Source organism: Lutzomyia longipalpis, chromosome 2, assembly GCF_024334085.1.
Source record: "Lutzomyia longipalpis isolate SR_M1_2022 chromosome 2, ASM2433408v1".
NCBI lineage: Eukaryota > Metazoa > Arthropoda > Insecta > Diptera > Psychodidae > Lutzomyia > Lutzomyia longipalpis.
In genome coordinates this window covers 14235235-14260663 of record NC_074708.1, presented here as the reverse complement: position 1 = coordinate 14260663, position 25429 = coordinate 14235235, and the positions used below count along the sequence as shown (strand labels likewise).

At 38.8% G+C, this 25429-nt stretch overlaps 3 protein-coding genes across 4 annotated transcripts in view; 1 reads left to right on the top strand and 2 right to left on the bottom strand.

Annotated features, from left to right (window-relative positions):
- LOC129790857 (uncharacterized) overlaps positions 1 to 25429 on the bottom strand; it is a 679906-nt gene that overhangs the window by 473831 nt on the left and 180646 nt on the right. The gene's annotated exons all lie outside the window — the stretch shown is intronic.
- The window catches only part of LOC129790837 (uncharacterized), a 59239-nt gene that overhangs the window by 4001 nt on the left and 29809 nt on the right, over positions 1 to 25429 (bottom strand). For both annotated transcript variants that reach the window (XM_055828615.1, XM_055828616.1), the window contains exons 2-9: positions 23523 to 23673; positions 23009 to 23456; positions 12594 to 12943; positions 11433 to 11605; positions 9869 to 9995; positions 3168 to 3289; positions 2116 to 2181; positions 1778 to 2036 (exon numbers count right to left, since the gene is read on the bottom strand). In XM_055828615.1, the coding sequence (XP_055684590.1) occupies positions 1778 to 2036; positions 2116 to 2181; positions 3168 to 3289; positions 9869 to 9995; positions 11433 to 11605; positions 12594 to 12943; positions 23009 to 23456; positions 23523 to 23660 (1683 nt within the window). In that variant the 5' untranslated portion in view covers positions 23661 to 23673. The remainder of the gene's footprint in view (positions 1 to 1777; positions 2037 to 2115; positions 2182 to 3167; positions 3290 to 9868; positions 9996 to 11432; positions 11606 to 12593; positions 12944 to 23008; positions 23457 to 23522; positions 23674 to 25429) is intronic.
- On the top strand, positions 13490 to 14288 carry LOC129790953 (uncharacterized). Its single transcript, XM_055828811.1, has 2 exons — positions 13490 to 13822; positions 13882 to 14288. Exons 1-2 carry the CDS (start codon positions 13493 to 13495, stop codon positions 13903 to 13905), a joined length of 354 nt encoding a protein of 117 aa, XP_055684786.1. The 5' UTR covers positions 13490 to 13492; the 3' UTR covers positions 13906 to 14288.

The window sequence follows — 25429 nt, the reverse complement described above, 5'->3', positions numbered from 1 at the left end:
TCAGCCAGCGCAACAGTACCACGAGTATCCGGTCGCCCCCCTTGTCTCATCAATCTCTCAATCACGCCCTCCGGGAAATCGTTTTTGCGGAGGATATTCGCCACTTGATTATCAGCATTCTCATGCGGATTAGTGGTGAGCATTCTGGATCTCCTAATCAGGTTCCGGGCAACGTTAACGATGGTATAGCGAGGATGTCTACTATTGTAATTGAGTAATCTCTGAGATGAGCTGGGTTTTGTGTACCATGAAGTACTGAGTTTGTTTTCTCTATCTCTGTGAATGTTGAGATCTAAATATGGCAATTTTCCCTCTTGTTCCAGCTCTATCGTGAACTTTATCCTGTCATGGATGCTCCCAAACGCCTCGGTGAGGAGATGCTTGTCTTCAGAATGCACTGCAATGAGTAAATCGTCCACGTATTTGATGACAAGGTCAATCCTTAGTGGAGACATCTCAAGAACGTCATTCAAGACTTTCTGCATAATGATATCCGCAGCAATGGGTCCCAGGGGAGAGCCCATAGCTACTCCATCCAATTGCCTGAAGATTCTTCCATCAAAGACGAAATAACCAGCATCTATACAGAAGTCCAGGATCTTCATGACATCACTTTTCTCCAGCGTGGTACTCTCCTCAATTTCGACGTATCTCCTCTCTACTTCCACACGAAGCATCCCGATCGGTACGTTAGTAAACAGAGAGACAACATCTAGACTAGCCAAGATATGCCCCTCCGGGAGGATTTTCCCTGTGACCATCCGTGAAACCTCCAGGGAATTACTCACGTTATACCGACATCTTCCGAGAGGGGACAAGGTGGATGCCAAGAATCTTGCCAATTCACACGTGGGGCCACCAATATAAGATACCACGGGCCGAAGAGGAACTCCCGGCTTATGGACTTTTGGTAATCCATATATCCTCGGAGCATTCGCAGTGTATGTGGTGAGTTTCAGCTTTGTCCGGAGATCTATTTTCTCAGCGGTAAATAAATCTTTAACTAATAAGTTGTTTTTCCTTTGTAGACCACTAGTTGGATCCTTTGGAATCTCTCTGTATGTTGATTCATCCTGTACCAGAGATCTCATCTTCTCCAAGTACTCCGAGCGGTTCATCACCACAGTGCGGTTGCCCTTATCCGACCTCACTATCACAATCTCCTTGTCGTGCTCTTTAATGAAGTGAGCAGTCTCAGATGCCCACTGCTTAAGCACTCTCTCGAAAGGATCACACGGGCGGGAGTCTCTGTTTGCATTAACAAGGATGTTCACCAGATCAGCCCTGAGAGGCTCGATGGCATCTACATCCTCGACACTTCCCACAACATCCTCAACATCAGCAATTAAATGCAGAAATACACCAAAAACTTAAAACATCCCGTCAGTTTCCACTGGAGTACTCAAAATTAGTTCATCAAGTAATACAGAGTTCTCTCCTTTAATATTTAAGCTCCTTAAAGGATTCTAAGAATACTACCATCACCTCTCACACAAAGGCAAGTCTACCGTGCAAAATTTGATGCATTTAGTGGAGTTTGCTCATGACAGGATGAATTAAACATTGCCTTGAATTTGCATTTCGTCCAAACGACGAGTGATATGCATCATGCAGGTTTGATCCCCACCCAATGAGAACTTCTTAAGAATTTGCAAATTCCTTTGATGTCAAACCACATAGTATTAGCTTCACAACTAAGAACTGGAGAGAATTTGTGGAAAGATTTTGGGAGACATTTTTGGGGTGGGGATTAAATTGCAAAATTTGGTGTACTCACAGACATCTCACAAGCGGGATGGTCAATAATTTCCAGGTCAGTCTCCTGTCCGTCCAGCAGCACTGAGACCGTCTTCTGGCCATAGTCATCATCCAGACTGAGGTCGTACGCACAAATGTATTCAGACGTGGTGAATTGGTACGTGAGGGCAGTCTTCCCAACGCCTGAAGCACCCAACATGGCTACCTTGTAGGCCGTTGTCCCGTCCCCCTGCTCTGTGTCCATAGCCAGGTCATTTGTTGTTGTCTGCGAGGCATTGCTGCAATGAAGAAAATTTCGAGTCAATACCTTTATCACGCCAAATTGGCCTCAGGGTTTAGGGGGAGGTTTGTTGTTACCTGTTGTGCCGATCCCTGCCGCTATTCGACGAGGTGACGGAGTTTATGGAGCGGGACCTGCGACTTCTGCCGTGAAAGAGTGTACAAATATTTTCATTAAATACGGGTGCTTGGGCTCAAATATTGACATTATTATTAGTTTAGCTCTCCAGGCACATCTCTTGCTCTCATTGCAATTCCTCAATGGCGTCAATGGGAATTTATAGAAAAATTCACATTCGTGACATCTCAATGAATGGGATTTTTCTCTTATACCTCTGCCATTTCGCATTTAATACCAAAGGGGAGCTTTTATGGGGAATGACATTGATTGAAAGATAGATTTTCATTGTTTATTCTGGAATTTGAGGATATAATTTTTACGAGTGCAATGGTTTCATTCGTTTTATTACAAATCCTGAAAATTCATTATTACGTAAATTCTTTGAAAACTATTGCATTTTATTCTTTGTAAGTTTATTGAATGTTATCCTAAGTGTCCTAAGTATTTATAGTGATTTAGAGGTCAAGTTATTGTTCAATAAAAAAATCTAAAAAGAAAATACCTCCGCAACTGAAAGTAATATATAAGCCATGTTGAAGGATAAATTCTAGAATTTTATTATTATAATACGAGTCACGTGCAACTTAATTTCCATCGAAAGGTGCGGTGCGGAAGTATTGTTCGCAAACAATCTACAAATTCTCCTCTAAATGGAGTCTTTATGGGAAATAGCCATCGTGTTGTCATTTGTGAGTAAGATGTGTGCTTCAATGGGGGTTTGAGTTGCATGGTTCAGCCATTAAGTTGGGGATATAGTAAGAGGGGAGGAAAAAAAGAGGAATATATATGGGATTAACTTCTTGGCTGAATGTACATGAGGACAGGCTAGGACATGAGATATTTCCGAGATACATTTGCCGTCCGATGTAATCCAATGTATGAGTGAGGGCATTATTGTGGAGCGACACACATCGCCCTCAATATATATAAATGGGGGCTGGGGGTGTATAGAGGGAAATATGACGTGCAGAGATATGCCGAGTTTGGGGGATTTCCTCCTCATTCTCACCTCATTGAGTCACCCAAGTTACAAATCCCATGGGATGTGATGCTAAAACTCCTCAGTCGGTAGTATTCAATGTCCACGTCGGCACAGTGGATGGCGGAGCGTCGGAGTTCCGATAATCGGGGCTGCAAACACAAGGGAGAAAGCATACAAATTTATTTTCCATCTCTCAAGCACACAATTTTCTTCAAGATTTCCCCCAGAGCACCCAAGCAGGAAGGGGGTTTCTTCCCTCTATATTGCCTCCTCTGCACCCCTTGGTGACATTTTATCCCTCACATGGGTTGTTTAATTCAATTCCCACTCGAAGAATTATTGATTCTCTCTCGTGTGTTTGTTTGATTGAGGAGGATGATTGACTTTTGATCTTTTTTGCACTCATCCTCAAGAAATCGGATGGGATCACACAGGGGACACTAACTTCCGGAGTGAAAAATACGATACTATATATAGATATTTGCAACAATTTCCATTTGATTGAGTTTTTTCTCTTTTTTTTTCAAGAGGTTCCCTCTTCAAAATTTATATGAGAAATGTACACGCTTGCCGATTCTCCCGGGAAGTTTATTCATCCGTATCTGACTCAATAAATCAAATGGGATTCCTTTTTTCATATTCCAACATTGAACCAGAAAATTAAAAGAAATGAAGAATATTTTTCCTTTCAGAGGGGTAATTTATATGCAATTCTTATTTGTTTAAAGAAATGAAAGAAAATTGATTTTTAATGAGACAACATTATTATGAAGATGCGAATAGGATACGACAACCTCAAAGTTTCTTTTTTTTTACAAGATTTATTAAATGTTTATTAAAATATGTGCAATGAAAAATTACTTTGACTGTCTGATAAGAATTTATCATACAGAATAAACTCAATTGATTTACCTTAGAAATTAGATTTATTGGAAATGATATTTTTAGGCCTTCATAATTCATCAATTTTACTTATTATTACCTATTTATTAATTCAACCTAAACGAAAGAAAAAGAATGTTTGAAAAATTCCTAATATACTGATAAATAAAAAAAACTTCATAACTTTTCAGCCGAAAATGAAAATTCATTTTGAATTCGTTTATAAAAAGCAATTAAATGCAGAGCATGGAAAATGCTGCCTTGTTAACATCAAAGAAAAATTTATTGCCATCCTCTGTTCCAAAAAATAAATATTCCCCAAATGAAAAGTAGAGGGAAAAACAAAGATTACCGCTCTTCATTTAAAAAAAACTCCCAATGCAAAATAAATATAAAAATGCTGCAATTGAAAAATTAATATTTTATGTTTATGCAATGGGGTCAAATGATTAATTACACATATTCCACATTTTGTTGGGGTGAATTTCAATACTAAAGTAAAACAGATCACGAATTTACCAAAAAAAAACTAATTAAAGCGTTAAAAGATATTTTCTGTGCGTTAATTTGAAATTCTCACTGCCACATGTGGGATTAATTTAACTTTAAAAAAACAGCTTTTAATCTAAATTTTAAATTATGGCTTGTGTACCCACTTTCACATATTCTACGTGATAAAATGAACTTTTATAGCTAAACAAACAGTGCTGAAATGAAAATTTTAATTGCACAAAAGAGTTGCTTTACTAGCAAACATTTTCAATGTTACCAGTATGTTTTTTTTTTACATATTAAACCCTTTGAAAGAAAAAAAAAGCTCCTGCTGGGTGTGTGTGAAATGCACTGAAATGGAAACATTTTATGGACAAGAGGGTCAAACAAAGTTCTCTTGACATCATAGAACATTTTTTGTCAATTTATTAGCTCATTGTAAGACTTTAACTATACAATTCAAGCATATGGATTTACCGAGAAGTTTCTCAGAAAAAAAATATTAATAGAAGCAGAGTGAAAAAACTATTTAAAAATATAGGGTATCGAATTAATTTGACTTTCAGAGCTTTAAAGCTCTAAAAAATTAATGTAATACTCTGTTACAAAAAAGGGTGAGCAATTGAAAAAGTTTAAGCACTCAATTGGATTATTCTTTTATTTAATTTCTTGCGGATCACCCTTCGTAATTGCAAAACTTTGCGTATTTCTTTTCGATTTTCACGGAAAAAGGGAGAGTGAGGCAGAAACTCCCTCGTTTGCCTTTCCTCGCATCAAAGAAAAATTTCATTTCTCCTCTATCGCATAAGGTGTACCTCTGCATACCTACCTATGTTCTTGGAGCTTATTGTATTAAAATAATTCACCACAAACATTTTCGCCGTCGTGTTGAACAATGTGCAATTATGGGAAACAATGTAAGAAAATAGCTCCGAGAGATGCTCATGTTGGTGATTTATTAAATTTCTCGTGAAAATGTTCACAAAGCGGGATGAATTTAAAATATAAAACACTTTTGGGGTGCTTTTAAATTCTTATACGAATTTAAAGAAGCCCCTTAAAATAAAATTCTTTACTGCGCAATTATTCCACTCTCTCTCATTTTTTTACTCGCCTCCTTCTTAGGAAAAAAATGGGGAAAAAAAGAAAATACTCTTAGGACGACTCATGTGGAGATAAGTTGAATATTTGAGGAATTTGAGTCCTTTTGCGGTACATAGAGCACCCACAGAGTGCGGTAGAAAGGAAAACTTCCGTTTTCCCCCATCTTGCTTACAAAATCAAATATTTGCACTCACTAACCCCTGATCTTTGCATTTAATTAAGCAAAAATAAATGCACGAAGCAGAAATAAAACACAAGAGAATGATAAATAAACAAAGGAGAATGTATACGACTAAAAAGCTGCATTATTGCAATGAAGAAAAAGTTTTGAATAAATATTTTCAGTGCTTTTTTATGGGACATTTGCATGACAATTTAATTGCATTAATAGAGCAAAACAAAAGTTTATGGGTGATGTTGTGACTGGAAAGTTTAAGTATTTGCAATGCTCTGATAATGGAAAAATAATCATGTTTTTTTTCCTGGTGGGGTTGAACTCAATGGGGTTTGTGTGGGATGCATTAAAAACATTCGACATTTAATTTAAATTATTTGTAAAGACCAGAAAAAGGAAAATTTACAAAACTAAAAGCTTTTCAATGCTTTAGAAAAAAAAAATATTGAATTATATTTTTTTGGGATTTTGATGTAGATCAGGTTAGGGTTAAAAGTTGAATAGAATTGAAATTCTGATGAATTTTTAATTGAAACGCAATATTTTAGAGCTTTTAATTGTCATGAATCGACAGTTTGTGCCAAAGAATACATTTAGATTTAATAATATAAAAAAAGAAATATTCAGGTAAAAAGTGATAGAAACTCTTAAATTCATAGGGGTGGTATTGTTCAACTCCCCTTTCATTTCACATCTAAAAAAACAATTTTTAAACTCAAGTTTCATGTGAATTAGATTCACAAGAAGTCGACGAATAAACCAGAAAATATCTCAGATTTTTTTTTTTAATTTTCACACTCTTATTCGATTTCTTTGTGATTTCTTTTAATAGTTAAAAGTTGTTTTGAAAAGTTTTTTTATGATAATAAATAAACTTCCATCAATACACCTGATTTCTTTCTTTAGCAACTAATGATGTTTTCCAAGAAGTGTTCACCTTAATTTTAGTTAGCCTCAAGCATAAAAGTGTTCTCAAATCAATTAAAATTCAGGTGAGTAACTAATTAAACACTCGTTATTGAACTAAAAGTTTCCATATCAGTTACTCCCTATTAATCGAGAGTAGAAAGTTATCTTCTTCCCCGTCTCCTCCTTTTCTTTAGATTAAGATATGGAAACTTTGTCAGTGCGCTCTTGGTGAGTCTTTTTAATACACCCCTCATCGTTAGTCTTAAGCACAGTCCCCGCATTTTCACAGCAGCTAATTGGCCGCGTGCGAAAACACCAGCTTTTCGTGACTTATCAGTTGGAGCTCCTTTTCTATATATGAAGAATCTCCCCTATAAATACATTTTGAATTCGCTTAATTACATGCTGGGGGACTTTTGGATTAATTCACTTGGTGAGCTTTCGCAGGCAAATATGTCATTTTCCCCGCTTGCCGTTACCCGAGAAAAGTTCCCTGCACTAATTTGAAAAGACTAATAAATCTCGTTGCTAAAGGTGCGAAACCCAAAAGTTTTCGGGGATGAGTGTTGTGAGTAATTTTGTATTTTGTAGAGATCTGTTTGCTGTAAAAGGGGGTTATTGAGAGAAAGAGCGTGTGAGTTGGGTTGAATGAAAGTTATAATAACACTTTGGGGGGTACAAGATGTGTCGCAACACTCCCAAAAGTTCAATTACTTATGTTCCCAATGTGTGTCACATACAATGAATAACCGATATGTACACCACAAATTGCTCATATTGCTTCACCGTAAATGACTATTTACCGTGGAATGGTGCCATTATCTTGTAATGATTTCACAGGAACGACAATTTTCGTCTAAGCTCTCGCGAGTGTGATGATTAAATTTTACCCACAACGCCCTCTCCCCAGCATGTCATCAAAAATATGGCAATCGATGGGAGTGGTTTTGTAGGTGAAAGAAAAAATCAATTGGAAAATACTCTTATCTCGTGCCATGAAGCTTTCATGGAGCTTTCATGTTTGCTGAAAAATTCAACAAAAATTATCCGATTCAAAACATTCCGCGGTGACGTGCTTTTGCGCCAAAAAAAAAAGACATATTTACATACATAACATCCCACCCTCGCACATATTCCACTTTGAGCTGTGAAATCTTCTGGAAAAGCGCGTTTGGTGCAAAATGAAAATTCCCAACTTTGCTTGCATTCTGTGTGTCTCCCACAAACCTCCCTCAAACATTGAGCACCCATTTCATCCCAAAGCAACCCCTTCGTAGATGTAATTTATCAAGAGGGAACTTCTTCAAGAACATAGTGAGACTTTACTCACCCTTCTCCGGCACAGAATATTGAATTTCCTCGAGTTTTCCCTGTGAACATCCCTTAAATATCTTCGCGGAACTTTGCTGCACACACGAAGAATTCATTTGGTGGATTACGCTTTTGCATCCCCCGCGTGAAAACGGATATTAAATGAGTTGTGCCGCTCTTGGGGAAAGGGGTTGAAGCGGATATATGAGACGTTAGTGCAGAAAGTGACACGTAAACCACCTCCAGTTAATTAAGGTATTTTCCCTCGTGCCACATCCAATGCTTCCCGCAAAAGCTCATTGCATTTTCCTCACGTATTCTTGTATACGCCACCTAATGCACAATGCAATTATCTGATATGCGGGTGTCTAATGGGTGATATTTGGGACATTTCTGTGCAATTACTCACTTTCTAATGCACTTACACACCATGTAGTCTCCCGGGAAATGTTTGTAAAAGTCGCCTAATGGATTTTCAAGTCATTTTCAAGTCACTACAAAGCTTATACATTTTTACTTCAAGATCAATCATGGATAAAAGTTGATGCTTCGTGGTAATTACCATGTGTCTCTATGTCATTGCATATTTCACAGATTGCAATCGTAATGGGTTAGATGATACTATAAAATTATTTTAAAATTGTAAATTAGTACTCCATTGTAATAAAATGGGGTCGCCTGGTAATAAAATGATTTTTTCAGGTCAAAAATAAGTTTTTTTTTTAAGTTAAAACATTATTTGAAATTAATTGACTGAGAACTTTCGGAATTTCAACCAATTTTGATCGGTTCCTCAGATTTAATTTCACTTTTTGTATATTAATAAATCATTTCCGCTATTGAAATAGGGATTAATCGAAAGCTAATTAAATGTAGTTCCGGCTGGATGTGGAATTTTGTAAATTAATCCCTTCCCCTGGACGGAATCGATTCATGCTTGATGAAAAGTACCGATAGGCCATCCCCTTACAGCTATTAAGATTAGTTATAATTACTCGAGGTTATGTAGTAATCACAATCTTAATATATAAAGCTGAAAAGTTTGTTTGTCTGTGGCACATGAACTCCCCCGAAAAGGCTGGGCCGATCTTGATGAAATTTGGTATGGGGGTAGAGGGGGTCAATACGAGTTGCAAGCGCTATATGAGATTCCGCCCCAACCCCCCTTTATAGCGCCCCCACAGAAAAATTGATTTTTTCCCATTTTCTACCTGCTGAAGGGTCAGATAACGGGATTTTTTTATTTTTAGAATTTTTCGGGGTACCGTATTATTCATCCCCCCTACTAATATACGCCCCCTTTTATAGCTTAAAATGGAGTTTGCTCACACATGATTGGGGGCTCGGGTTGACTAGTTAATCTATAAAGCGTATAAGAGGAAGTATCAAATAAACTAATAATTAACTTTATTTTCTGAAACTTTCTTTGCCTAACTTACATAAGCCTCCTATTTAGCTAAATTCCAAGTAAAATTCACATTTAAACGCTAACTTCCAAGAGGGTTCACCTACAGGCATTTTCCTCCTCACCCTCTTTTGTGGTTAAATTTCAAATTTTGATTATATTGAGAGCAAGTCTCGAGAGTTAATTCAATTTGAGCCATACATTCCATAGGGGATTAGTGTGGAAATTGTTGCTATATAAATATTTAAGATAATTAAATATTGAGAGACTATAGCCACATAAATCGTATAGCCTACATCATGTCAGGCATTTTCAATGTTAAATACAACAAAATTAGAGACCCACATCTATGTTTGAAAGCTTCAAAGCAAGAAGAGCTTTCATTGGTTTCACAAGGGGTGCGAGGGGGCGACTCTAAAAGCCCATGAGATTTTCACAAAATTCACTTACTTTCCTATTTTCCGCGGGCATACTCGCCGTTCGCATCCGTTGCTTCTGCTTCGTGGGACGCTGCGAAGTGCTAGGGGTGCCACAATCTGGTGGTGGTCTGTTAACTGGTGACTTGCAGTACCGCTCCCTGAGTCCATTTGAGAGCAATTTCATGAAAATAAGTGGAGACATTAAATGGATTTTCCGTAGAGTTGAGGCAAAGTTAATTCAATAGGATGAATTTCCATCCTCCTCCCGAAAAACAACCCCCCCCTCCCCCGCTACATCAGCTCATAACCCTTTCACATTGAAAGCTGTACCGGAATGGATTTGCAGAGGGTTGGTTTTGTCATTGGATACACACATATAAATACAGTCGTTGTTTTGCCATCAACATGGGAAATGTTGTATCTATGTAATGTATAAACAATGAATAAGTAATGTGACTAAAATGTGCGTCTCGTAGTTGGAAATTATGTAAGGCGGATGTGCTAAAGAGCTTCCCCAAACTCTTCATTTTAATTTTGTCATTATATTAAAATTCTCATCATCAACTCACAGCAGCAGAGACTCGCATAATGCATTGAGATGGGGTGTTTTAATTTCTATTTACAGCAAACTTTTCAAAATTGCTTTTGATATTCCTTAAATATGAATGACATGCCCTTGGGGCGGGATGAGGAGGGGCGAAAACTTTCCTATTGAGCTGTGCAAAAAGCGGGTAGTATGCTATTTTCTTGTTACATCCATTCGCGAGAGGTATACATGGCTGAATGATGTCTAACAAATTGGATTTGAAATTCTTCCTTTTGCACCACGAACTTTTTTTTTTTTAACTTTTTTTACATCAATGAAAATCTCTTCTGGAAAATCTCATAAAATGATATAGAGAGTGGTAGGGTGTAGTGCATGTGTGTCTATGAAAAGCGAGGAAAACAGTGGAAAATGTGAATGAAATGTAAAAAGGGATTGAGCATGACCAGGCGTCTCCATCGACACGTATTTGAATGCACATGATGGAGCTTTTGAGCAAGGAGATTTCTTGAATAATTTATGCTCGTCTGCAGGGAAGGTACAATATCTAGTGTAGGATTTAGAGCAAGAGTTTGGATATATATTCGTGAATTATTCACAAAATCTACCCACAACTTGTGAGCTTCTGGTGGCGCATAGGAATTATCCTTTTATAGCGACCTTCGTAGAGATTGCAGAATGGGCAAAATGTTTGCAAAGTGGTACATCTTAAATTCCTTCTATGAATTGCAAAATTTATTTTTCATCCCTTTCACTAAATGTGGTTTAACTCTTTCAGTTGTAAGAAGTGAAATTTTCCTCAGAAAAATATCTTAATTTTAGCACAAATTCCAGCAAATGTAATTTCATGATATTCTTTGGTAGCAACAAGATATCAATTGTGTGATAACAATTGCGCTAGAAACTTCCACCTGTCGTGCTTTTCCGCAATCAACCGTGAAAGCTTCAACTTTTGGGAGGGGAAGAGGGGGAAGTTGAGGAAAAAAAACTAAGTTTCTTCGGCGTCATGGAAGGAAATTGTGTGGAGAATGGCTCGTCACTACACACTCACCGTGAATATCCTGTGGAATTCCCACTTCCGCCACCTGGATCTCCTCGCCATGCCGTCACGTCCTCCGTGCCGCGAACACTGCTGAATCGATGGAGATCCGACGGGGGTTGGGCCAGGGTGACAGACGAGGAGCGTCTCCGATTGAATACTGGTGATTTCTGTGATTTGATATCCTGCAGCGATAGATGGGACCGTGAGAAAAAGGCACTCACACGTGGAGAAAAGCGAAGGTAGCGCGAAAGGGAAAATCAAGAAAAAGAAGCTCAAGAATAAACGACAGAGAAGGAAGTTGTGGAATTTATATGAGGGCTCCCCAATGGGGGTGTGAGGGTGATTCGCATAAGAAAGGCAAGAGCAAAAAAATATATCCCAAGCTAATTTAATCAATTCATGTCATAGATGGTTTTTCAGCATTCACACAGAGCAGAGTTGAGAGCTTGCAAAAGTTTAAAGATTAAAGATTTTTTTTGTTTGATTTTAATAGGTATTTATGTGAAGAAAAATATTCTAATCTTTGGAAATATTTAGATGATTCGCAAAAAAACCAAAATATTCGGCTGATGAAGATTTCTGAATTTTTAGCCATAAAAAGAAACAAATTAGAAAGTTAAAGATTAAAAATTACTAAATTAAAGCCAAAAATAGCTAATCGGTTTTTAGACAAGCACTTAAAAAAAAAGTCTAGAAAATTCTTAAAATTTCGCGTAAAAAGTTTTGAAATTTTCCTTCCAACCAAATTAATTTGACTTTTATGAAAATAAAGACTTCTTATGCTGCGCTTAGGCCAAACCAAATTTTATTAAAAAAAATTTAATTTAGCAATTAAGTTTTTTTCTTTTATAATAATTCTGTCCAAAACTTTATTATTTTGCTCTTTAGAAAAATAATACAAATACGGATTTTTATGAAAGATTTTTAATCAAAAAATGTAGCATAAATTGAAAAGAAATATAATTTTATCTAGAATAAATTTCTTCTCAACTCTACTCTGTTAGGATTTTCTATTCAGAGCGACGTGTAGCAGCGTCACAAACTAAATCACAACCCGTATTATTGTAAATGCTGTATGATGTCTCCATTATGTGTTATCCCCACCCCCGTTCCACCCAACATATCCCATGGAGTTGTAGCGTGCGAATGTGTGACAGAAATGCAACTCACCGGCAACTTGTGGGAGTTTTTCTCACCAAACGTCTTCGTCGCTGGCGAGTTGAGGCCACTTCCGGGCGTGGGTGGTCCCGGGTGACTTCCGGGTGGTGCCGAGGGTGTCGTGGCGGACGATGTGGGTGTCCCGGGGGTGGCCTGCTGTAGATTCGGCAGGAGGAAGTGACTCGCCTCGGACATGGGTGTTGGTGGGAGACCGGAAGTAGCACGGGTGATGCTTCCGCGACCGTGTGGTCCGCCACTCATGGGGCTGGGCCTGGTGGACACGGAATACCCACCAGGGGTGCTGCTATTGTTGTTGCTGGAAGAACACGAACTGCTCACGGCTTCCGACTCATCGCAGCTCTCTGCAAAGAGGAAATGTCTCTGAGACTTTGTGGAATTGGAGAAGTGAATTTGATTTGATATTTCCTCGACATTACGTTGAGAAAATTTCATGGAAATTGAGTTTGAATGAAAATACAATCTCCCAAGGAGTTTCATTGAAACATTTGAAAGCGGAATCTTACTCGTCATTCTCAATAAATTCTACAGTTTTAATTCATTCTGCAAAAGGATTCATCATGACTTTTTTTTTTTTCAATAAAAGCCCTCTTAAAAATTCAAGGATCCTCGGAATATTTTCATTGAATAAAAATTCCATTGAAAGGTAAAAAAAATGTTAAAATAGATTAAAATAATTTTCCTAGAAAATGGCTTTGAGAGTAAAATTTCCGGGAATTTTTTTTGCCTCTACTGTAGGATGGATTTTTAATGAAAGGATTTGTACACCAACGAAAACAAATTATTTATTCGTCCTTCAATCACAGAACATTTTATTCATTAAAAAATCAGAAAAAAATACAAAATTCGACGGTGGATAAATTTTTTGTATTCTCAAGCTAAACACACCCATAATGAAAGGTCGTAATCAGCAACGCCCCGAGTATCCGGCGCCGAAAGGCACGGGCTTCATAATCTCCGGAGACCCAGTCGGTGATGTTCCTGGGCAGTGCATCATCGATGGTCCTGCTAGCTCCCAACCAAAAACAAGCCACCCAAAAATTCACGTCGTTCAAGCCAACTTGCATCACTGCCGCGCAGCCATGTTTTCCATGGATGAGAAGCTGGCGGTGCTAAGAGGAGGCGTTGGATTACTTCAGGAACCCTGGGTAGTTCGACAGGAGGTGAAAGGGATTAACCCATCTAGGGGGAAGCTGTTCTATAAAAAGGACAGCAATACTAAGGTCAGAGCCTGTGTGTTTATATCAAAAGATATTAATGCTTTATTTCTACCACAATTTAGCACTGGCGATTTGGCAGTTGTTAAGGTAGATATAAAGACCGCCAATGGGACGCTGGAGGCGATCTTCGCTTCGGCATATATGCCATATGACTCCAAAGATCCACCACCACCCGTGGAGGTAGCTCAGCTCGTGGAAGCTTGTGAAAAGAACTCCTGGGAATTGATTATTGGAGCAGACGCTAATGCACATAATATAATATGGGGCAGCAGCGGAACCAATAAACGTGGTGAGCTTCTGTTGGATTTTATTGTTACAAACAATTTAGAAATCGCAAATAAAGGAGATAAACCTACATTTGCAAATAGACGTAGGAAAGAAGTAATTGATATTACTATCTGCACCCCTGTTATATCGGGGTTAATCGATGGTTGGATTGTCTCTGATGATCTCACTATGTCAGACCATTCTAGGATATATTTCAACGTTGCGGCGTCTGGGGGAGAATCCAAACCTTTTCGGAATCCGAGGAAGGCAAATTGGTCATCTTTTGAGAAGTCCTTTAACGAGGGCTGGGAACGAGATGATATGTCGCCAAGGAACGCAGAGGAAATTGAGCATTCAGTAACAGAGCTTAATCGAGCCCTGATTACCTCATTTAACGACTCGTGTCCGTTGACAACGGCGCCGCTTCAGGGAAATCGTAAGATGCTTCCCTTGAATTTGCGTCAATTGAAACGGAAAACGAGGAAGTCCATAAATAGAGCTCGTAACACTATGGGTGACGAGGATTGGGATTCAGCAATTCAGCTGAAAAAAGAATATAAGAAATCAATAAGAAGGTGGAAAAGGGAGGGCTGGAAAAAATTCTGCGGCGAAATTCTGTCTGTGAATGAAGCTGCTAGAATTAAGAAAGCCTTTTCAAAAGACCCTTCTGAACGTCTGGGCATGCTTAAAGCTCCAGATGGAACGTACACCAAGACTGCGAGTGAAGTCTTGGAGGTTTTACTCCAGGAACACTTTCCGGGGTGCTCCATGGATGCGGGTGAGACGGTGGAAACAAGTCGCACCACATCATCAGCTTCTGATTGGAGAAAAGCGGGGGAGATCGTTACAGGGGATGCAGTTAAGTGGGCCCTAGGAACATTCTCTCCTTTGAAATCAGCGGGGCCAGACGGCATTATTCCAATAATGCTACAAAAGATAGCACCGTTGATAGTCGATGGACTTACTAGCATTTTTAGAGCCTGCCTGGCTAATGGCTATGTACCATTAGCATGGAGAAAAGTACGGGTTGTATTCATACCGAAACCGGGAAAAAGCAATTTTGAGGAGCCAAGATCGTTTAGACCAATAAGTCTGACATCTTTCCTGCTCAAGACCCTAGAAAAAATTTGCGATAGGCACATTAGGTGTTGCATTCTGCAAAAGAACCCCCTAAGTCCTATGCAGCACGCTTACCAAAAGGGAAAGTCGGTTGAAACGGCATTACATCAGGTCGTGAGTCGTATTGAGAAATCGTTGCACCACAAGGAGTCTGCCTTGGTGGCATTTCTCGATATAGAAGGAGCATTTGACAGAGTCAACTCGGATGTTCTAATTAGGGCTATGAAGGATTTCAGGCTGGGCCACACTCTTGAAACCTTTATTGCCAAAATTGTCCAACAACGTCTGGTGGTAGCTGAAAACTGTGGGGTAATGAAAACGGCAGCCGTTAAAGATGGTTGCCCTCAAGGTGGGGTACTGTCCCCTCTACTATGGTCAATGGTAGTAAACAGTTTACTGGTAAAACTGAATTCAGCAAATCTTTATGCTCAAGGTTATGCTGATGATATCTGTATAATGATCCGGGGTCCATTTATTTCTACCCTATGTGATCTTATGCAAAGAGCAATGAACCTGGTGCAGAGTTGGTGCATCGAGCATGGCCTGAATGTCAATCCTGGTAAAACAGGGCTAGTTCTCTTTACTAGAAAGAAGAAACTAGAGAACTTCAGGAATCCTGTTCTCTTTGGCGAACAACTAACACTCAAAAGGGAAGTGAAGTATTTGGGGTTGATCTTTGACCCAAAACTTTCGTGGAAGAAGCACTTGGAGAGCCGTGTTCAGGTGGCTACGAGATCTTTTTGGAAGTGCCGCAGACTCTTTGGTAAGACTTGGGGCATCTCTCCAAAGATAACGATGTGGATGTATCGGTCCATTGTAAGACCGATTATATCTTACGCATCTATCATATGGTGGCCGAGAGCTGATGTTAAAGCGTCCGCTCGACTGCTACAAAGGCTTCAAAGAATGGCTTGTCTCGCCATTACTGGAGCTATTAGAACCTCTCCTACTGCTGCATTGGAGGTGATTCTTGGCCTGCCACCGCTGCCGCTCTTTGTTAAGGCGGAGGCGGAGATGTCTGCTCTTAGATTATCTTCGGTCAATGAGTGGAAATCAGGCGGGACTCAAGTCGGCCATGGGAAAATTCTCAATAAGGCTTACAGACGCCTCCCAAAACTAAAAATGAGGGAGGATTTCACATCGGAACAGAAAGTTCCGAAACAATGTGTCCAGGCATTTCTCCACTCAAGGGACGAGTGGGCAAATGAAGCTGAGGCGATAATCTCGTCAAATTCCATATCCCTATTTACAGACGGCTCCCTCACGGAAGGATCAGCCGGGGCAGGGTACAGCTGTCTGGACCCACCAGTCTCTGGTTCAATTCCATTGGGTGAAAACACCACAGTTTTTCAAGCTGAAGTTACAGCTATCATACTTGGTCTTCTCGAGGTGGCGAATGCTAACATTGAGAACAAGAGTATTAGAATTTTTTCGGACAGTAGAGCTGCTATCCAGGCCATTTCTGGCTGGGATACGCGTTCCGCTCTAGTGTCTGAATGCCAAAAAGTGATAGAGTCGGTCTCACAGAATTGTGGGGTTACTCTTCATTGGGTACCAGGTCACACTGGGATTATGGGCAACGAGGAGGCGGACAGACTTGCCGTGGCAGGTGCACAGTCATCCTTCATCGGACCAGAACCAGCTGTAGGAATGGCCCTACAATCTAAAAAGTCCCTCATTAAGGACGATCTAAGGAATAGCCACCAGTTGGCTTGGAGATCGACACCCAAATGTCGGGTCTCCAAAATATTTATGGTGGATCTTCTGAAAAGCAGAACTGACTTCGTTGTTGGAAGTAATCGCTGGAAATCCCGGCAATTTTGCAACCTGGTGACAGGCCATTGCTTACGCAAGCACCTTCACCGTTTGAAACTCTGCAATGAGATCATTTGCAGAGGATGCGGCGAGGAGGAGGAGACTGCTGTACACTATGTGTGCGAATGTCCCAGCCTCGTCAATCACAGGAGATTAGTGTGGGGTAAGGGGTTCCTGACTCCTAGTGAGCTCCCACTACTGAATCCAGTCAGTCTTATGCGATTTGTTCGCAAAACTGGCTGGATGAATTAAAACACCATTTCGATGGTTAAAACTCCTTACGAGTTAAAAGGGGATTGCATAAGGGGCCCAAATAGAGGCCTGGGTGCAGTCGGCTGCTCATGCAGCCGCCCCCTTATTTTAATCTAATCTAATCTAATCTAGCCTTCATAAGCTAATTTTCCTCATGCAATGTGCTTCAGTGTGATAGAATCCAGCGTGCGTAATGGAATATGTGTGGGTGGTGCCAAAGAGAAAGGACGTGAGATGAGAAGATCCCCAACAAATTTGATTCTTCCACGTGCTTTCCTGCCACCCTTAGTCATGGGAATATCCTATGTCGGGAAAAGGGGGCATTGGGGGCCAATTACAAAATTACCCTGAGTATTTGTACCCATATATTTGGGAGCCACACGAAAAAGCACGAGGCACATGCTGTGTGTACTATGTATAATATTGCGAGTGTCGCTAAAAAGGCGAGCTTTCACATCAATTTTCCACCCTCATTAGGGGCCATTTCTTGCAATCTGTCCTCGATGATTTCACACTTGGCAACCCCCACGGATTCCCAGAATCTTTATACAACGTGGGAATGTGCTTGAGAATTTCATTCAATTTTTCTACCCCGCCCACCATAATAGATAAATTGTATGGAATTCCTCCCGGGAGAAAAAGCGAGAGTCTGTGTTTAATGTTTAAACTTTTCCACCCATCATTGGGTCCTCGGGGAGCTTCTTTCTCACACAAAAATTGCCATTCTTGGAAAATTTTGCCATTCAATCAGAAACAGGCGGAGGTGTCTTCAGCACATCTTCGCATAGGTCAACCCCATTCTCCACTCCGCCGGATCTTTTGTTATTGTTTATCATCGCAATTTTCTTCGCACAAAATTATACTCTTTGTCGCATGGAAAGAGTGAATGTATTCATTTAGAATACTCGTTCCATTCAATGAAGAACAATGCTCAGAAATACTTTAAATTCATCATGGAAGAATCCTCTTGAATTTAATTCGGAAATTGTACATCATTTTTACTTGACTCTACTACTAAAATAAATTCATCACTGTTTATAGAATAATTCATAGAATAATAGGGTTCTGTAAGTGTTTGTTAAGTCCATAAATAAACAGTGCTCCAGGAATTTTAAAGAGCTTTAATGAAATTTGCATAAATTGATTAATATTTTGAGAGGCTTTATTATTTTTCACGAGAAAATGAGATGAATTTTATTTAATTTTTTAATCAACATAATTTTTTAAAGGATTATTGGAATTTATTCTCAAACGCTTTAATTAGTTTATTTAAATGCTCATTCTTAAATGCAGCTTTAAGAGCTTTTTACGCTTTCCAAACTAGACGTTTTGGGAAGAAAATATTCAAGAATCAAGACTAAAAACGAGTCAGTAAGAAATTAAAAAAAAAAAAGTTATTCAAATATTTGGCGGTATTCTGGGATAAATATAAAGATCAAAATAAAGAAAAAAACCAATATTTGGTATTCTACTTTAAAATTCCAAGAAATTTTCAGGATAATCTTGGAAATTCAAAATATTTCAAGATTTGGTATTCTAAGATAGAGATTTACGGTCGAACCATAACCTAAAAATCTTGTTTCTCCATACAACTTCCAAGACTTTTAGTATTCTGAGATACGAATCAAAATCAAAATAAAGATTTACAAAATGAGTTGTCAAAAGAGACTTGGATAAAAATATTCCAAGATTCTGTATTCTACGATAGAGATTTACGGTCTTATTATAACGTAAAATGTCTTGGATTTATGTGAAATTCCAAGACGGTTTTGGGGTCCTTTGAAAAATTGGTTTTCAAATGAGGTAAAGGCAAAGTAAATTCAGAATGGGAGATATGAAAACTCTTGAACAAATAGGGAATGCAGATGCAAAATGACAGGTTTTTGCCGGATTTGTGTTCACTCCATCTTGCTAATGATAGAGTGACCTCCGGATTGTACCAGGATTGTCGAATCTTGGACAAATAGGGGATGTTCGTGCAATTATTTTGGTTTTCACTAGAATTGTGGTCACTTCTCCTTTGCAATGGTGGAGTGACCTCCGGATTGGGGATCTCATCCCCGGATTGTCATATCCTGGACAATCCTAGGATTCTGGGGCAATTTTTTAAATTTTTTTCCAGGATTAGTGGTCACTTCTCATTGGTAATGATAAAGTTACCTCCGGATTGGGGATCTCATCCCCGGATTGTCACTTTCTGGACAATCCTGGGATGCTGGTGCAAAAATGTTTATTTTTCGCCGGAATTGTGGTCACTCCTGATTGGTAATGATGAAGTGACCTCCGGATTGGGGATTTCATCCCAGGATGATCAAGTCCTGGACAATTAGGGAATGCTGGTGCAAAATTGTGGTTTTTTCGCCAGAGTAGTGGTCACTCCAACATTACTAATAGGAAGTGACCATAAATCCGGCGAAAAAACCACAATTTTGCACCAGCATTCCCTAATTGTCCAGGACTTGATCATCCTGGGATGAAATCCCCAATCCGGAGGTCACTTCATCATTACCAATCAGGAGTGACCACAATTCCGGCGAAAAATAAACATTTTTGCACCAGCATCCCAGGATTGTCCAGGATGTGACAATCCGGGGATAAGATGCCCAATCCGGAGATCACTTTATCATTACCAATGAGAAGTGACCACTAATCCTGGAAAAAAATTAAAAAATTGCCCCAGAATCCCAGGATTGTCCAGGATATGACAATCCTGGGATGAGATCCTTAATCCGGAGGTCACTCCATCAATAGCAAGAAGAAGTGACCACGATTCCTAAGAAAAATTCAAAATTTTGCAGTAGCATACCCCCCCCCCCCAGTTACCGCCAAATTATCATAATCTGGAGGCAGAAAGCACCTCTCCGACAATATTCATTCCATTCCCGGAGCAATAATGCCTGGGAATTATAGCCGAGATTATACAATCAGGGCTCCTGGATGTAATGGCAATAGGGAAGAAATTCCCATGAAGTGTTTAAATTTCGTTCAATTGTCATCCGAGAGCGAACGAGAAAGCGCAATAGAAAAAATTAATGCGTTAGAAAGAGATATCGCTAAAGTTTTCTTGTCGCGAAGCTGAAACCAAGAAACTGACAAGTAGGATAACGCAAATTTTGATTTTACTTTCCTGGATAATTCGTCGTAAAGTAGAATACCGACAGTCTTGGTCTTTATTTTGATTTTTATCTTGATCTTGAAAGGTGTCTCTATCCTAGAATACCACCCATTGTTTAACATTTGGATTTAACATTTGTTTTTAATCATACCTACGTTTGTGAACAGCAGCAGATATTTGTGAAATCCGATTAATAATTTATTTTTAATTTTATTATTCGCTGTTTCCATTAGAGCACAATTAACTGGTTGGTAAACAGAATGTTGTTTGCAAAATTTCTTTTGTAGAATTTCAAATACAATCCTATACTATGTATATATTTGGATGTAATTAATTAATTAACGCAGACAAAATAATGTGAAATTTAACTCCCTTATTGTGCTTTACAAAGCTTTTCCATCACAATCACCCATTTGAAATCAATACTCCAATGTCCAATCCATCAACGTCCATTCCCAACTATTGTGAACATTTGATGATGTTTTTTTTTCGGAGAATTTCTCTTGACGTGAAGTACTTTAAGGTTTATTTCTACGTATATATATTTTCCAGAAAATTCATGCAGCCCTTTCCAAAGGAATTTTCTTCCACAACAAATTAATTCAAAGGAACCTTTTAGTCTTAATCATCTACACGTTCCGTCAACATACCGCCAATTCCATTAGGGGATCATTTTTCTGGCTTCAGACGCTCTATGAGATTCCTATAAATGTGGGTCATTGACATACAACCTCTAAAACGAATCAATGACAATGATTTAAAATGATTTTCTGCGGTTGATTTTGCTCCGGGAAATTTCCTCTCTTTCAGTATTCTATGAAGGGCAAAAAGATGAGCGGCATTTTGTTGTTTATCTCAGAGAGTCGAAAAACTTTCGTTTTCACCTCAAACTCCATTCTCTTTGTCAACAAAAATATTCAAAGCTTATACATCTTCAGCGTATTAAACTTAGTCTCTGGCAAACAAACAACTCTATATTTTATCTATATACATACATATATGTATGAAAAGTAGAAAGCTTTTCGTATATGTGTGCATAAATTTTCCTTTTAGAAATCCTGTTAAAGGAATGTCAATGAATTGAATTTTTCTTCTACATATCGCAGCCTGAGCTTTTCTTCTATATATTTCGCCCCAGATGTGCTTGAGAAATTAAATATTTGCCGCCGTGTCTTGGGGCGGAAAAAACTCAAAATTCCTTTTATTATCTCAAACATTTCCACGTTATTGAAAAAAAAAATCACTCCTCTACGGCTTCCTAATCGTCCTTTTTGGCATATCCCTCTGGCTCAAATGAAGCAAAAGAGAAGGGCATTCTTGGGAGGAAAATAGGCATTTTCTCTCATCCATTAAGTGGTGGTATGGATCCCAAAAATAAGGAAGCTTTCGGGGATATGATGTCAATGGATGGGGATCTAAAAGGATACAATGTGAAATATTCATGGCTGTTGTACAAGCAAATAATACTTTTGGAGAAAGGATGATGGAGAAAGGCGCTTCCAACACATGTTATGCGGATCAAAGGATCTCGTACAAATTATGCCATGAAGGATTCATTTCCCTAATTAATTTTGCACTGAACAGACAGTATTTAAGCACCCTTTAAATTTTTTTTAACTCCCTGTGCTTCATTGCAAATTATTTTGTGTTTATCCACGGAAATGGCGGGAGTTGGTGTGGATGTGCAAACGAGGATTTACATACAAAGAGAGCAATTTAAGCCTCAATGATGGGTTGTTGGTTGCTTCTGCAACTGCAGGGCTGTTTTTGAACTTCCATAAGTTGGAGGTACTTGTGAAAGCTTTACCTAAAATTTTCTAAAGCACAACACTTGGAGGATGTTTTCATTAAATTAATTCTTAAAAGCTTATTTAGTTTACATAAATATAAGAGATTAGAGAATCCTCCTAAAATATGCTTCAACCGCTTCAGCGTTGTTAAAACTAAACATACTTAAATGACAACATAATAATACCTCACCTCGTGTTCATTTAGCGTCATTACTCGTGTTAGAATAACAAAATCAACAAAATTTACATTTAAATGGCATCCTAAAGCGAGAGCAAACTAATTTAAACTATTCTCAGTGCAATTGAAACTAAAACTACGCAAGAAACAACAAAAAGTTTAATGTCACATAACCTCACTTGCAGTTTTACAAATATTTTGATACCCTTGATACCCATTTAAATTACAGGGTTTTTAGCGATCCAATATTTTCCGAGAACCTCGTAAAGTTGTGTTTTAATTTGCATGGTGTTATTTATCCTGTCAGCTATCCCGAAATTCCAATTATTTGCTAACCATACTGAAATACGTTTAACCAATTAAAGCCTTGGCAATGTGAGAGTTGCATTGCACTAATTACAAACAGCAAAGTGGTCAAGGCATGTTGGACAAGTGTCAGAATTGCTAATGAATTTTGTGTCCATTTTGGCTGCAACTTCTCTTGAATTGGGTATAATGGATCGATAAGTTTATTAAGAGGGGACCAATACGAATTCCAAAAGGTCATGTTTTGCCAATCCTCTTTGAATGTTATGGTCTCTCAAGGGTTTTGTCGTGTGGTTGAGGGTTCCTGGAATGTGGATGATGGGCTTTTTTTTTTGTTTGAGACTCACCGTAGAGCGGCGGTGCATTCCTTTTGGTATCTTGATTAGCTGCCTGGATCACATTTCCGTAGAGCTTGGGGAGCTTTTTGCCAGTTCCGGTGAATTTCTCCTCATCACTGGAGGTACTCGTGAGGGTGCCGAAATCCAATCGGGGTTGCACAGGTCGCGTGGGATGAAAGTTCCTGTGTGTTTGATTCTGATGGAGGCAGCAGTACTTCATGTGTTTGCAGTAGTCTGTGGCAGGGGCAGTTGGTCGAGCAACACGAAATGAGCTGGATCGACCGAAATTGGAGGAATTCATGCCCGTACTCATTCGCATGGCACTCGAATTGGACATGGAAAGAGTACGGGTACGTTGAAAAATGTCCCCACTACCCTGAGCCGCAGGACCAGTGGGTAGATTGTGGCAGCACCGTGAACTTCCACATCGGAAGCGACATTTGGACCGTGGAATGACCTACAGAAAGCCCGCGTAAATTAGGTTCAATGAGTTTTTTTTTCATGGGACCGGGGGTCATATTACTTTATCTTCCAGGATGTTCGATATAAGCTCCACATGGTCCTCATCTTCATTCAGCATGGAGAAGAAGTCCTTGAAAGTTTCAGGGAAGGATGATGGGATTTGTCCCTGATACTGCCTCTGCTCGAACTTGGTGTCCATCTCTTCACAGCACCTAATTGGTCATTTTTGTCACGTTAGACCATTCTTAAGCTCCGGATGTTATGTATACGATGCCAAGGGTAAATAGGGTCGGGGAAAAGGGGAATTACACGCACTTTCTCATTTTCATTTTGCCCATGAAAAAAAAAGAACTGAATTTTCAAAGTCATCGACCAGCCACTTAAGTATCCAATGGAAAATTTATTCTTGTGTGTTTGTACACGCAGCTTTTGGAATGAAAAATTACACCCTCCACCAAAATGGATGGCCAGACAGCGTTGGCGTGCAGGACAGGAAAGGATATTTGTTTAGGCTACCCCAAGATCAATGAATGAATAAATTTTGTGGCGCAACAACAAGCAGCGAGATGGATTCTATGGTGGATGTGTTTGAAATGGAGTACATTTGGATACACTTGAGCATTTTTACATTAAATTAAACAGATGAGGGAGTATTTAGGTGTTTTCCTTGAGCGAGTCAATGAACTCTGATTTAAAAGGTGTTGAGTAATTATATACAAAAATTATATAATGAATTTTGAATGTAATGTGTAAATATATAGCACATAAAATTTCTTCTCTTAAATTGAACATTACAAGTCTCTAAAATTGAATTTTCTCCAGAGAATCAACGGAAACTGTGATTATAAGTCTACTAGTTAATGCATAAAGCATTAATTAAATAAACGAAAAGCACAAAAGCTCGCATAAAAGCACAAATATTTTCATTATTCAATTTTAACGGTCAAAAGCAAATTTTCTGAAGAATTTTCCCAACTAAATTCAACCAAAACTTCGTTAATTAAAATTTTCCACGTATTCTCCCCTTGCATTTTCCTATCAGTACGCTTCTTACATTATCTTTAGCGTCAGTCAATCTGCTCTATTTATAATGCAACTCATACATCTTTCTCAGTATAGCAGCACATGATTTGTTTCATTTCCACCCCCCAAAACCATGAAGGATATTTGGTATGAGTTTATGAAAGAGAAAAACAATCCCTCGGAATTGGGTTACATATTAGATCATTCTCTGTTTTTCCGCCCACGAGAGATCATAGGGGAGGACCTCTGTGCCACCCCCAATCCTCGGATGTACTTGTCATCCACAAAAGCATCAGTCTCTGAATTTTTCTCTTTTCGAGAAAAATACGCCAAAACAACACAAAAGCACTCACAGCGTCTGACACGGCGGGTATATGATGGCACAATTTGTGGCAGACTCTGAGGCCTCGTCTGATGGTATGGAATGTAAAGTAATTGAATCAATTTGCTGCTAAAGAATAGCAATAATAAATTAATGGGAAATTCAATTTTACTGTGAGACACAGAAGATGGAAAAAAGGGCACCACTTGAACTACTTTTCCCATAGAGACAGAGCTGAATTTTTATGAGAGAAATTATATTTGGAAAAATATGATGATGGCTCTTTAGAGCAGAGATGGTACTTCAGTGTATCATAGTGCAAGGGAGCTTCCAATGAAATGTGAATTTCAATTGGTGGAATAACAGGCTTAAAGTAAGAGAGAAGTTCTATATATTTTCAAATTTGCTGCTATCCATTGAGGAAATTCGATGTAAGAGTAGGAGTGAATGATACGCATGAAAAGCCATTAAATATTTTATGACATGAGCTTTCAATACAAATTGCGATCGATCTCAGAGTGGGAAGTAGCGCGGGTGTGGTAAGAAATTTCCGCTAGAGTGTGTCTTTTCCCGCCATTTCCTCTTTCGGAAGAAAATTTTCTACACACCCCAAGATGAAATTT